Raw genomic sequence first — 13,824 nt, forward strand, 5'->3', positions numbered from 1 at the left:
ATATACATATATATGTATTTGTGTGTGTCTGTATGTGTGTTTATTTGTATGGCATATAATGAATATATATTCGATTATTTGGACTTTAAGTTCTTGTGCAGCGGCTAATTGCAATTAAGCGTTTAATTGTTGTTTTTTTTTTCCGCGCATTAACTTGTTGGCTTTCTTTTTCGCACTTGCAATCGCTGCGCACAAAATCCAAATAAAAGACACATTTCCTTTATTCATATTAAATTGGGAATTTTTTATGGATCTGTGCATGTACATAAATATTATGCTGTGTTTTATTTCTCTTTTCAACAATTATAAAATGACGTAAATAAATTTAAATCGATGCAATTCGCCTGCTGCTTCATACACAATGAACCCGGCACTCTGTATAAATTTTACGAGATTTTCTGGCTGTTGTTTCATAACATTTTAAATGCAATTTATAAGTATTTCGAATACTCCGCGCTTAACTCTTGTGTGCTACACATACAATATATCTATATATCTATGTATAGAGAATTTGTAATATTTTTTATTCCATTATAATCAATTAATTTACATGCTTGCTATACACATACCAGCATAGAGTTGTTTTCATCTTTTTTATATACACATATCTTAATGCTAACATACAAATTGATGTGAGTCTCTCAATCAATATATATATGTATATATATATATATATTTATTTTTTTTTGTCATAATTTTTTCAATTATTTTATGTAAATTTTGTTTGTTTCGAACATGTTTTATGCCGAGATAAGAGCCAGCAAAATATGGTTGTTCAACTGTATTTATGACTTAACAAACGTAACGCAAATTAAGTTCGAGCTGTGTAAAAATATTGTAATGAATATTACATGGCATTTGAAATAATATTTTGCATAGTTCTCTGTGCTCGTGCCAAAGCATTTCGAATGCATTCATTTTAAACGAGAAATTTGAAATTATTGTTAACAGCTTTCAATCGATTTGGCAGCTTAGGTGAATAGCTTTCTTCGTTTATTTTTTAATAAAATTGATTTGTGCTTGAGAATAAATGAACTGTGGGGCAGCCAAGTGCTGCGGCTATTGAGAAATGTTTCAAATGCAATGCACAGAGCTGAACTGAATTGAAGACAAACAAGGTAAAGGACACATGATAGCCTTTGAATAATGCAGCATGCCATGCTGGACTCCCTCTATCTCTGTCTCGTTCTCTTTGAGCACACTCGTAAATACTTTGCAATGAAAATGCATTCGAGTTGACCAACTGCATGCGCTTTATTGGAAAATATCAAAAATGATTTTTTATTCGATTGGAGCCTGGACTCGTTCGCTTTCCTTCCGTTTGTCTGAATAGCAATGCTTTGGCTGATAAGAATATCCTTGCAATTTCATTTGATGTTGCATAAATATTTACGTTTATGCATTTTTGCAAACACACGCACACACACACACACACAAATACACAACAACCAAATGCCAGTGTATAAATGTAAACTTATATATACATTTATATAAGTGCGTGTGTGCATACGTTCGCCTGCCTAGGCTAGGGTCTAGGACTAGTTGCTTAGAGCTCGTAGTACTTACAATTTAGTTGCATTCTCTTACCATTGCTGCCAGTCAGATGCTTTTGTCTCGACTTGCTTTTATGAGTATTTTCTTACTTACAGATAAGTTAGCAGATAAAATCAACTACAATTACAATATGCACTCGACTTTTCTTTTTAAATATTTCCTGCATATTTCTTGTTCGATTTAGCTTTTATATAATCTGATTTTTTCTATACGTTTGTTGGCTGCGTTTTTCTTTTTGTTCACTTTTCCACCTAGTTCTGGCTTTTGCTTTAATTCAGCTGCTTTTCGCCTCCCCCCTGGACTTGTCATGTCGGTTGTCCCACGCCGATCAGGAAAACACTCAGCAGCAACGCCAGAATGCACAGTGTGTACGCACGTGTGATGGGGGCCGATGACGTCACAGCCGAGGCCGATGATTCTCCTAGAAAGAAGCAATACAAATGGAGTATTAGACATAAGTTGAGCGTCGTCTTATATGCATGGTAGTAGTAGAAGTAGTACTAGTAGAGAGTTGAGAGTCTTTTTTATCTCATCTGTATTCAAATATGAAATAGATTCCATCTGCCTCGATTGGGTTTAAAGTTTGCCTATAAAAAAGTACTTTTGCAGCTCGCTTTCGGCAGCTTTAAACATTCATCGCCTTAGTTTTAGTTTAAATTGCATATATAAGAGTATTCTATATACATATAATATAATATATGTATTATACTTACCATTTATTATGTTGAGTGTGACCGTCGCACTGGGACTGTTTGACGGGCTACAAGTGTAATTGCCAGTGTCGCGCTTCTTGGCCGACTCGATGATTAATGAGCCGATCTGAGTGAGAATGGTGTGCGATTCCGGGAAGAGAGAAATAGAAATGTAGAAATGTAGAAATGTAAATTTGTGTACAATAAATGTATTTATGCAAGGCAAAGAACTCCCCGGCGTGGCAGCGAAAGATAAATCGCAATTGAAATGTCAGCTCTGAGCAGCGCTTATGACAAGCTCAGCGACACGTTGGCTAAATATTTAACGAGGCTGCGAGTCACGTCTGGCAAGAGGTCAGCTCTAATTTGCAGCAATTCAACGACATTTGCCTTTAAGACGTCTTTGGGGCGTGGCTGGCATGTGACATAAATGCGAGCAGTGTGAAGTAATATTGTAATTTCGCTGATGCGGAACGCCGAAGGACGCGGCCACGTGGCCAAAACACGGAACACGTAACACGGTAGACGGAGCACGGTAAACGGAAGACGGGCAACGAAATTTGAAATCAAGTGTAATTAAATTAAAATCAACAAGGGAACAATTGATGGAACTCACCGTGCTCTGACCGTCGCCGCTGGCCTCTGGCAGATTCGGGTCCAATTGCGTGCGATGGCGTCGTGAATCGGCGGCCAGCTGCTCGGTGCCGTGGTACCACATGATGAACGTCGGCGGCTCCAAGGCGCCGCGGACAATGCAGCGCAGGACGACATTGCTGCCAGCTTTGACATAGCGGTCCGGTTCGCCGAGTATTTCGGTTCGAGGAACTGTAACAAATACCAAATGCCGTCAGACATACAATGACAATAATGAGCACGATGCTGATGATGCTAATGATGATGAAGATGATGACGGTGCTCATTACGAGTGAAACTCAATGGCAAATACGGCGCGTGCCTGTGTGAAATTGTGACATTGGCGCTAATCTATTGAATTAACAGCTGCTAGTCACGTCGCACACGTAAATCTGCGCACCTTCGCGTTTCATGCGGGGGCAGGGGGCGTAGCTTGCGCTGTGCCGAATTCACTTTTCAATTTTTCACTTACTGATGCCATCAGTTACCCACACACACACAAGCACACACACAGACACACTCGCATAGGGGAGAGGCACGCACATGCATAACAAACTATGCCGCTGTCTGTGGCAAGTTGTGTCAAAAAGCGAGTTCCAATGCTATAAAAAATACAAGGACGCAAGTTCAAATTATTGCCACACACACTCACACACACACACACATTTGCACATCACACGCGTTGTTTCTTGTAGACTGCGACCGCCCCGCCCCGCCCCCTGGGCCGACCATGCCCAACTGGCTGGCCAACGGCGACGTGCGCTAGCGAATTCGACAAAATCACGTATACGCCGGGTTTACACTGCTGTTAGACACACAAAACTGCGCAAATTGAATGTGCTGAGAATTCGCACAACATTCTGTCTGCTCGCATGCATGTGCCAGTGTATGCGTATGCGTATGCGTATGCATATGAGTATGTGTGTGAAGGCTCTTTGCCTTTGGTGTGACACCAAACTGTGTCAGCCTGTCAAAATTGTCGCGCTGTGCATGTTAGTTTTCCAGTTGCTTGACTGTGGCTGTGGCGCGTCGCAGCCAAAAGGATGTGTAATATTATTAGCCACCGTCCCTTGGCCCAACTACAAGGATTTGCACTCTGAATTTTTATTTGAAAAAATGAATAAAATAAAATAAATATGCCATGCAGCAGTTGCATAGCATAAACTGAGTAGAGATTTAAAATACGAATTTAGCTTGGGTTTTAAGTAACAATCAGATGAACTAAAGTATTTTCATACTCCATTTCAAAGATTTTAATGCAATCAACTTCAGACTTTTCTCATAATTGAGAAAGAGCACAGAGCATAAGAGATTATAAACAATTTATGAATAAAAATCAATCAGAAAAGATGATGGAGATGATAAAACTTTCTAAATAAAAACAAAATCAAATTTATATTTTAAGGAAAAAAATCGTTTGAAAGTTTGAAACAGCAAAATTCCATTTCATGTTCTCAAAAAAAAAAATAAATAAATGAAATAAAAAAATAAAAAATCTATGCCATAAACCGCTATCAAAACGTTATTCATTATAAGAATGGGCTTAGCTTAAGTTAATTATGGAAGTATTCAGATTAGGGATTAGCTAAGCGATAAGCGCCAGGAAAGCCACGAAACCGCAGAGAAGAAAAACAGGAAAAAAGAGAAGAAAACTTTCACAATTTGAGCTAATTTTCAGCTGAACAAAGAAAAGAAATTCGCGCGGAGGGAAAGAGGGAGGGAGTGGGTCGTGGCATAGTGTGAAGCGAATTACAGCAAGTTAAATTAATTGGGTTTATTGCCAAATGCTTTTAGGGAAATTAGTTGAGTTTGAAATGTGCAGCCCGGCTATGTGCAGAGGCAGCCGCCGGCCGTAAGCATTACGGCGGAATTGTCACTCCTGATGGCGAGATAAAAACCAAACGCGTCAAAAGGAAAAACAGTTGACATCCATGCCCACAAAGAATCGGCTTTCAACATATAAGATTAGCAGCAAATTAAATAAGCGGCCGAATAGAGCCAAATTCTTGCTGTAAATGAATGGGAAGCGGCGCTGGCAGCCCGACGAGATGAGCAGAAAACAAATCTCATAAAACCAAATCTAGTTTGTCGTTCAATGATGCGGAAAAAAATAAATTCATTCATTTCGAATGGCTATGTGTGTGTGTGTGGGTGTGTGTGTGTGTGTGCGTGTATTAACGCACAATGGGCCGAAATTGAATTTTGTGTGTCAAAAGCTTTTCGGTGTATTTGGAAAGATTAGATGGATTCGAGGAGATTTCTATGTTTGAAATGTGCAAAATAAAATAAATACCAGCAGCTGTTACATTTTGAGAGAGCTCCATGATCCAACACCTTTAATAGATGATCGATATAACATTCAATAAATCGTGTTACCGCAGAGATTTCTATTTTTTGGTCATTGTGCTGCTGAAACATCAGCCAAATGAGCCGGAGCCAAAGAAACTGACATTTTAACCAATAGGAAAAGAACCAACAAAAAAAACAACAAATTTACACACACACACACATTGGCATAACAAATTGACCGAAAACTACGATCCCATTACCCCAACGAGCCAACGGCCAAGCATCAGGCGAAAACCAAACGGAGCCAGGCATAAAATACATTGGCAATCGGGCCACAGCAGCTAGGCCAAAAGAGAGACAGAGAGAGAGAGAGAGAGAGAGATAGGGAGCTGGGGTTTCGCAAATCGACAACATGCAAAGGGAGTTTTAGTCGTTTGCACAGACAAAACGATGCAATAAATACAAATTACATGGCCAGGCACAAAATCAAAAAAGCGAGCAGAGCCACAAAGCGAAAAACTAGAAGAAAAACTGAGGAAGCATCGAGCTGCCGGGCAACTAGGTGCTGCCGATAATGGTTATGGCTGATGAGAGAAAATGAGACGGCGCTGAGCCAAGGGCCGAGCAACAGAGGAGAGCAGCCAACAGCAGCCAGACAAAGCCAACACTGTGCCAAATGACTGCAAATAATGGACCGATGCCCGGTTTCTGGAACCAAACTAGAAAAAAAAAAATGGCTGAAGCCTGCAGCTCTCTAGCCCTGGCCCCTAACCCTACCCTGGGTCACATCCATTGTGTGTGGCACGCATAGAAATCCTTTATGCGTTCAACTTGTCGTTAGATTAACGCAAAATGTGGCCGCGCATACATAATTTACACCCGCTGCCCACCACAGCTCCCTCCCCCAACACCCCACTGCCACGCCCCCCAGCAAACCGTGAAGCAGTTGTCCGTCAGGCATTGTCGAAACGCAGAAATACCTGTTGGACGCTGCTGTTGCCTTACAGTGGCGTCCCGTTGTTAGGCACACTACTGTACACACACACTCACACAATGGGGAGCAAGTGCTTAGCATACAAATTAGCTCCACCGGAAATGCGAAAATCACTTTTGGCAGCGCATTATCGAGTCGGCGCTCCTTACGAGATTTTTTTTTTTCTATTTTCTGTGAGTTTTGCTTAGTTTTTGCTCGTTATCTTGCTCCACACAAAAGTTAAAGTGATTTGTATAAAATTATATTCAGTTCGACTATTAGCAAGGAATTTCCCTTTTGATTCCTAAAGGCATATGCATAAGTTAAGAATGTTAAAAGCATAAAATGATATCAGAAAATTCATTTTAGATAAACAGTAAAATTCTAATGAGAGGGAGAGCTATTAGCTCTTTTAATTGCACTTTGATAATACGCCTTCATCCCAATCTAATCTAAAAATTATTTTTAATTTTCTCTTGCTGCAGCTGTTCTGTGTTTTCCTTAAAGTAGATTCAGTCAGCACTTAAAACTTGTGCACAAACTTTCATCCATTTAGCTTGTGTTCAAAGCATTTATTATCAATTACAAGTGAGCAATACACAGGCTCGATTCCAATTTTATTTAACCCCAAAGGCGCCTACACACTGGTCATTTCTGAGTTAGTTTATGGGTGCGGTGTGCCTCTGTCTATGTGTGTGTGTTGTGTTTTGTGTGAGCAAACATGAAATTTAATTAACTTTTTTAGACTGTGCCTTAAGTGTGCCTTCATGTGTGTGTGTATTCGTGTGTGTGTTTGTGTGTGCTTAACAAACCCAAGAAGTGAAGCTCACACAAAAGTTTTCTCGTTAAAAAACTTGCTCAAAAATTGCTCTGGTCAAAAAAGAGTTTTCAATGGAAATGCAGCAGGCACCGCAATTTGAATGCAATTTTGTGAGCAATTGCGAATGCAGCAGCCGCATGAAAGATGCAAAGATCTCCAGGCATGTGTGTGTGTGACCCTTTGACCCCCAGCCACACGCGTACGTCCCCTGCTGCAGAGCTCCTTTTCGGCTGTCTGTCTGTGCTCCTGTTCAGTTGCGCATAACGTCGCCCTGGGCCAAGGTTCAGCCACAAAACTTTTGCCCACATTTATATACACATATATTTGTATATTATATGTATGTATATCATATATATATTTATATGTGTATGCCTGCTTGCTGCCCCTGCTTGACCTTCTGTATAATGCCTTAATTGCATGCGCTCAATATGCTCTGGCTCGCAGCAGCACAAGGACTAGTTCTAGGCCCACGCTCATGCTCATGCTCATGTTGTCTGTGTCCATGCCCTTGCCCAAGGACGTCGTCACTTACCAACAACTTGCAGCTGCACGCGCGCGCTCACTTTCGGCTCGGTCGAGACCTGGCACTCGTAGGTGCCCGCATCCCGCGCCTGCACATATTTGATTTGCAGGGTCCAGTATTTATCCGGCTGCTTGAGGGCGAGAAAGCGCTGATCCGCAATGAACACGGCTCTGCAATGGAGTAAGATATTTAAATGAATTAATGTAGATATAAATTTAAATTTATTTATTTGTGCAGCTGTTATCGATCTATCCGCTTCTCAACTATTAGAGGCAGCATACCCACAGTATTTAGATGGTATCAAAAAATGTCACAAGGAACTTAGGTAAATCCTTTGGCTTACACACAAACGGAACAGAATCCGCATGCAAAGCGCTGCTAATGCGAGGCATGTTGCATGTGCAACACTGTTAAGTGGCAGGGAAACAACAACAACAACAACAACAACAACAAGAGCAACAACAGCGACAATAAATACAGGCCCACTTACGCGCTAAGCTCCGCTGCTAATGGCCACTCAAAAGACACTCAAAGTTATTTAGTTGCGGCATTTAAACAAAGGCCCCCCCGAACGCACCCTCCAGTCACTCACTCTCTCTCTCTCGCACTCACTCATTCTGTCTCTTTGCAACTACAACAAAGTTGTGTATGAAGTATATGCAGCAAACAACAATTGCGTAGCATGCAAATGAGTGGGTGGCTGCTGGGTGGTTGGGTGGCTCGCTGGCTGGGTGGTGAGTGGGTCCACTGAAATAAGTTGCATTTAATGTCATTGTTGCAATATTTTTGTGCGGCGCTCGCTTGGAAATTTCCCTCTGCCATTTGTGCAAAGTGCAAAAATGCTTCCGTCTCCAGTTGAAAGTGCAGCAACTAAAGCGTTCGTAGCACGCCACGCCCCGTTGTTCCCTAGTCCCCTTAGCCACCACCCACACACACACACAAACGCACACACATGCGATGACATTGCTTATTAGGCAGTCTGCTTCAAACTCTCAGCTCTGGCCTCTTCCCTTTACCCGCTCCCTCTCGCCATGTCTCACTCTCTCCTCTCCCTCGCTCCTTCCGTCTTGCACTAACAAGTTTTGATACTAAACCCAGATTAGACCCTTGCGTTTTGCACTCGTAAAACTCGACATTTTATGACTTTTGCCATTTCCTCTGCACCCACTCCCCACTCTCCGTCCCCTTTCACCCCCTCGATCCACTGCTGTGCTTTTCCACTATGGCAGTATTTCTTATCCAGATTTTGTAGTTACTTTATAATTTTCATCTCGTTTTTAAGTTTTGCCCTGCACCGGCTGCCGCTTTCCCCACATTATTTTCCATATTTTTACAACATTCCATTTCCCCTCACATTGCATTTCTTTGGCTCGTGTCCGGTCTTTTAGACATTTTCTTGGCCAAGTGTCAGGAAGTGACCTGTAACAACATAAGTTTTTCATTCGCAGTTAATGCTGAACTCCAATAGGAAGCACAAAAAATGTGGATTTCATAAAAAGTTTCATCATGACTTTCTGATTTCAGGACATCAAAAAAGTACAGCTATACACAGACTATGCATAAATAAAACACTAAAAATTTACGTATATGAGATTGGGTTTCATTCTACTAAAAGTTGGCTTAAAAGTGAAACACAAAAACGATATAGAAAAGTTGAAGCAGTTTTACTTAAAGATATTGTTATTATTTTACAGCAATAGCAAAGTTTTTAATGTTCTTTGTTTTCGCTCTTTTTATGGGCAAGAATTAAAGTGAAACACAGACGAGGCTAAGTTAAAGTGGGAAATTATAGCCAACTGAGCTGAACTCCAGGGTCAAAAGATTTGTAGGGCATACCATTAGAAAATATCCTAGAATATATTTTTAGAAATCGAGAATACATAACTTGGCATATGTGAGCACAACAAAGTACAGTGAACTCTGGCCCAACTAATGCTGGAATCCACAAGCAGAAGTTTCCATTCAGCTGTCATATATAAATATTTGCCTTAATTACCAAGAATATGTTTCACAGCACCGTCTGCGGGCTGATGGCGTATTAAGTAGTCCCCCAGGTAAATAAATGACATGCATCCCAGGTGCGAAGATAACAGATAACAAGTAGCCAAGCAACACCTGGACATAATTACCCAGACCCTGGACCCTGGACGCTGGGCGAGAGAGGACAGGGCACAGCAGGACAGGACAGGACAGGAGTAACATTTATATCATTGTACGCACATATGCATGTGTGTATGTATATAGCGTATGTATTTGTGTGGACATTGGGCCAAGTGCAAACAGAAGTAATCTATTGTGCGCTGGCAATAAATTCAAAGGGGTGGGGGATGGCGTCCAGCGGGCAAACAAAAGGCGCCAAGCACGTGACATTTATATGAAAGTGTAAACACATCATTTGAGCTATTATACAATGCACATTCCTGGCTGAGCAGGACGCTGCTGCAACGTGACAGTGGCTGAAACTTTTTTCTGAAATCTATTTCCATTATGTGTGCGGGCTGTGAGCGACTTGCGGAGCTCAGCAGAATAAGAAAAGTTTCTAGATAAATGTGACATAAGACACTGGAGCAGGAAAGGACACGCACACAATCGACCCAGGACGGAAGTGGCTCTGCAGCGAAAGCAGACGGCGGCGCACAGGAAGCAATCAGTAAGGACACTATCTGGGCTTAATTTCAATGGTCCTCCTGTGTTTGCCTAGCATCAGCTGCAGCTGCAACTATCCTGACTGTCTGTCGAGCTGTCTCTCTCTCTTCCTCTCTCTCTCTCTCTACCTCTCTCTCTCTCTCCCTCTATAGTGTGCCCATTCATATATCCTTGCTGTGTGGACACTCATTCATTCGGGAGCAGCCATTCATCCGTTTGGCAGACAAACAGGCAGCCGCCTTATCTAATGTGAAAGGTTCATTGGTTTTACTTTTCTATCAAAGTAATAAGCTGGAAATGTTTCCACCCCACACACACACACAGCAAACGTTGACTAAAACAGCATGCAGTCCGAAAAGAAAGAAAAAATGGAAAACGGAGTAGGAAAACCCAGCTGAAGACGTAGCCACTTTGAAGCAAACTTTTGCTGGATTTCGAAATATGCAATGAAATTGCACACACTTGTGTTTCCGCTTCGCATGTCAGAGCATGAAAGGGCATTTCAAACACACACAAAGCGAGAGAGGGAGAGAGAGGGACATATACAATATATATATATAGAGAGAGAGAGAGAGAGTAAGAGAGATGCGTACTCGTTGCAAACTGGCTTCATTGAGAACTCACCTGACGCAATGCTTGGCTTGTTATTGGACACACTGATTGAAATTGAAATACACGTTGCCACTTGGCACACTTCATTCAATTTACTGCAAATTGTTTTTGCATTGCGACAATTTCAGAGACAAGGGTCTAATAAAAATACAAAAACTGACACCCTCCAGCTGCGTTTCGCACACATGTGAGCATACTCTCCACTTGCAATAAATAAATACTCTTTATGCTCCATCATTGTATTTCTTGCAACTAATGAAGTGTGTTTGAGAAAGAGAAATTCCCTTTGAAACAGTATTTCAATCAAGCACTCTTCCTTTTGGAATGCAAATGATTCCATCTTGTATATAACTAAAAGAAAATAATATATTTAAATATATAAATCTATCTATCTAATTAATCTCAAATGTTTGCAATTAACTATCAAATCTAGGTGAATTGAGTATAGCAACAGGGCTGAATATTAAATGCAAGTCCATAATCAGTTTCAGTCCATAGCAGGATTCTCTGCAAGTATATTTTGCTAATCATGTGAAAATAGGTATAATTATTCCCATGTTTTGAGCCTAAAATAATTTGAGCCATCAATGCATGTCTCAGCTGTCGCCCGCACACGTAGACACGCCCACTCACGGTAGATCCATTGACGAGAACAGATATTTTGAAGCTATCAACTGGCTGCAGACTGCAGACATTCACTGTCGATTCATTAGTATTCAGATGCCTAAGCGAAGCATCGGGCACAATGCAATAATAATGATGAATACTCTCATTAGGTTGAATTGATTCGATTTAATATATTCATAATCCCATGGCATTTCAAATGCCGTTTTGTAATGAATATCCAGCTAATGCATATATACTCGAAGCATCTCCTCATTGGGTGTCAAGGCGAGCAAATCCTTTACCTGACGATTGAGCAGATGAAGCCCATCAAAAATTAATTTGAACTCGATACTTATAATTATTTCTTTACTTGGCTATATTTGGGTATTAATTACCTGTCGACTGTGAGAATGTGGCCATCACGTAGACGAATCCAGGAAACGGATTTGTTGCCAAGCTGCTTAACCTGTGTGAAAAATATTTAAATTGAAGAGAAAAGTTTTCAAATACTTTGGCAGTTTAAATATAATAAAAGACACTAATTAAAATATTTTAAAATTCTTTGGCATATTAAATATGATAAAAGTAAAAGTCTTCATGGGAGAGTTAAGGTGATTTTGTTGAAGTCTATTATTTATTTAATGTTAATTAGCATTTTACTTAATTAATTCATTTAATTTTGGTATGTATTTATATATTATTATTTTATTTTATTGTGGTTTTATTTAATCAGTTTATTAAATGCCACATATTAAAAACTCTTTATTATTAATAATTTCATTTAGATCACAGACTTTTTTTCTCAAAAGTAAAAGGCTAAATTCATTTGACTTAAAGCCTTAGAAATCTCAAAGAAGGAGCCGCAGCTGATTAAAGACTTATTACAGACTCAAGGGCACATTTGGCAGCAATTACAAAGCAACAAGTGTGGAAGGTGGGTAGGATCATACATTAAGCCTGGCTGGGTAGTAAATTAATCAAGAAGGCAGCCCAACAGGCAGAGAGTAGATTAATGTCGCAAAATGCGAGACTTGGCAAACAAAGCCGAGACACTGGAACAACATTGAAATGTAATTAAATACTCAAACTTATGTAGAGCTCATCAAGTAGTTGACAAAGACCCAACTAGCTCCATAACTCCCAGATATTACCGAAATGTGTCGTACTTTGCAAATCTAAAATGCATTTAGAGCACACACGCACAAGCCAACAGACACACGGACATACACTCACCCACACAGCTAAACAATTTTGGATTTCGGAATTTACATGGAAATTATTTTGGCCATTCGACACTTTGTCATTGAATATGTGAACAGCAAGCAGCAGATGCCAGTACAACAATCTGGCCTGTAATTCGACTGTAATGGACTCATTTGGGCACCAGCTAACAGATTTAATTATGGTGCAAATATTCTCTAATTAAATTCATGTTGCATTCGATTCAGACCTCAGCCACAGTAAAGAACAGTCTGCCATGCACATGCGCTGAGGGTGAAAGGGGGATGGGAATACAATAAGCTGTGCTTGGAATACTTTAAATAACCCAATTGCTACCTGAGCGTAGTCAAAGCCGGCACTCATCGTCCTTCAGCTGACAGCGACAGGAGTGAGCGCAAATTTGAAAGCGACTCGACCAGCCGTTGGCTTCCTTGTTAGCTCGTTGACTCGATGGCTCGTTGGCTCGTTGGTTTGTTGGCTCGTTGGCTTGTTGGCTCGTTGTCTCGACAGGAGGCATAACGTCGCTCAACTGTGCCACTTAATGCGGCAGCTGAACAAAGAGCCGCCTGCAACGCCGCCCACAGCGTGGGGCGTCGAGTGTGGAGCGAATGGCAGTGCCCATAATTGACAAACATCGAGAGGCGAGCTTTTAATTTTTTGTTCCTTTCAAATTGAACGGTCTGGGGGATGGATGCTGGGGCAGCATGTGGCAGCTGTGCTCGGTGTGCCGGCACTTAATTGACCATGACAACGAAAAATTAGCATTGCTTCTCTTTGTTAAATATACAGCACAAGATGCTTCATGCCTTGCCTTGCATTAAATATATGCCACACTTTGAAGTGCCAGCAGCCGCCTCTGCCGGGCCAATTCCACAATTTGTCTGCCAGACGGACCGGAATTTGACTTTCATTTTCTCATTGGCTCTGAGCTGGTAGCCAATTATTGCGGCTGCTCCAAAGGCAAAGGCATGTCTGAAATTGATGACTTGGAGTGGGCGTGGTAATTACAACTTGTTACAGGCGGCACAGCCTGGGGATATTTAGATATTTAGTATGTAAGGCAGACATATAATCTGAAAAAAGATGACCCAATAATCATTTAATTTGAATAATGCTTGCTGTGAGAGCAGAAAAAATTAATATATTTTTTTCCTATACATTCAATGATTCTGGGAATAAAATACTACATATTTCTATTATTATTAATAACTGATTGAACTTGTGGAGAGTCTTTGGATTTATTTTATATTTTGTT

General features: G+C 40.8%; 1 protein-coding gene across 2 annotated transcripts in view; it reads right to left on the minus strand.

Annotated features, from left to right (window-relative positions):
- Window positions 1-280: 280 nt before the first annotated feature.
- dpr11 (defective proboscis extension response 11) overlaps window positions 281-13,824 on the minus strand; it is a 67,722-nt gene continuing 54,178 nt past the window's right edge. For both annotated transcript variants that reach the window (XM_018113681.3, XM_089259411.1), the window contains exons 4-8: window positions 11,744-11,814; window positions 7,494-7,654; window positions 2,863-3,071; window positions 2,268-2,373; window positions 281-1,975 (exon numbers count right to left, since the gene is read on the minus strand). In XM_018113681.3, coding sequence (XP_017969170.1) covers window positions 1,860-1,975; window positions 2,268-2,373; window positions 2,863-3,071; window positions 7,494-7,654; window positions 11,744-11,814 — 663 coding nt within the window. In that variant the 3' untranslated portion in view covers window positions 281-1,859. The remainder of the gene's footprint in view (window positions 1,976-2,267; window positions 2,374-2,862; window positions 3,072-7,493; window positions 7,655-11,743; window positions 11,815-13,824) is intronic.

Source organism: Drosophila navojoa, chromosome 2, assembly GCF_054131105.1.
Source record: "Drosophila navojoa isolate 15081-1374.11 chromosome 2, UAZ_NAV_1.0, whole genome shotgun sequence".
NCBI lineage: Eukaryota > Metazoa > Arthropoda > Insecta > Diptera > Drosophilidae > Drosophila > Drosophila navojoa.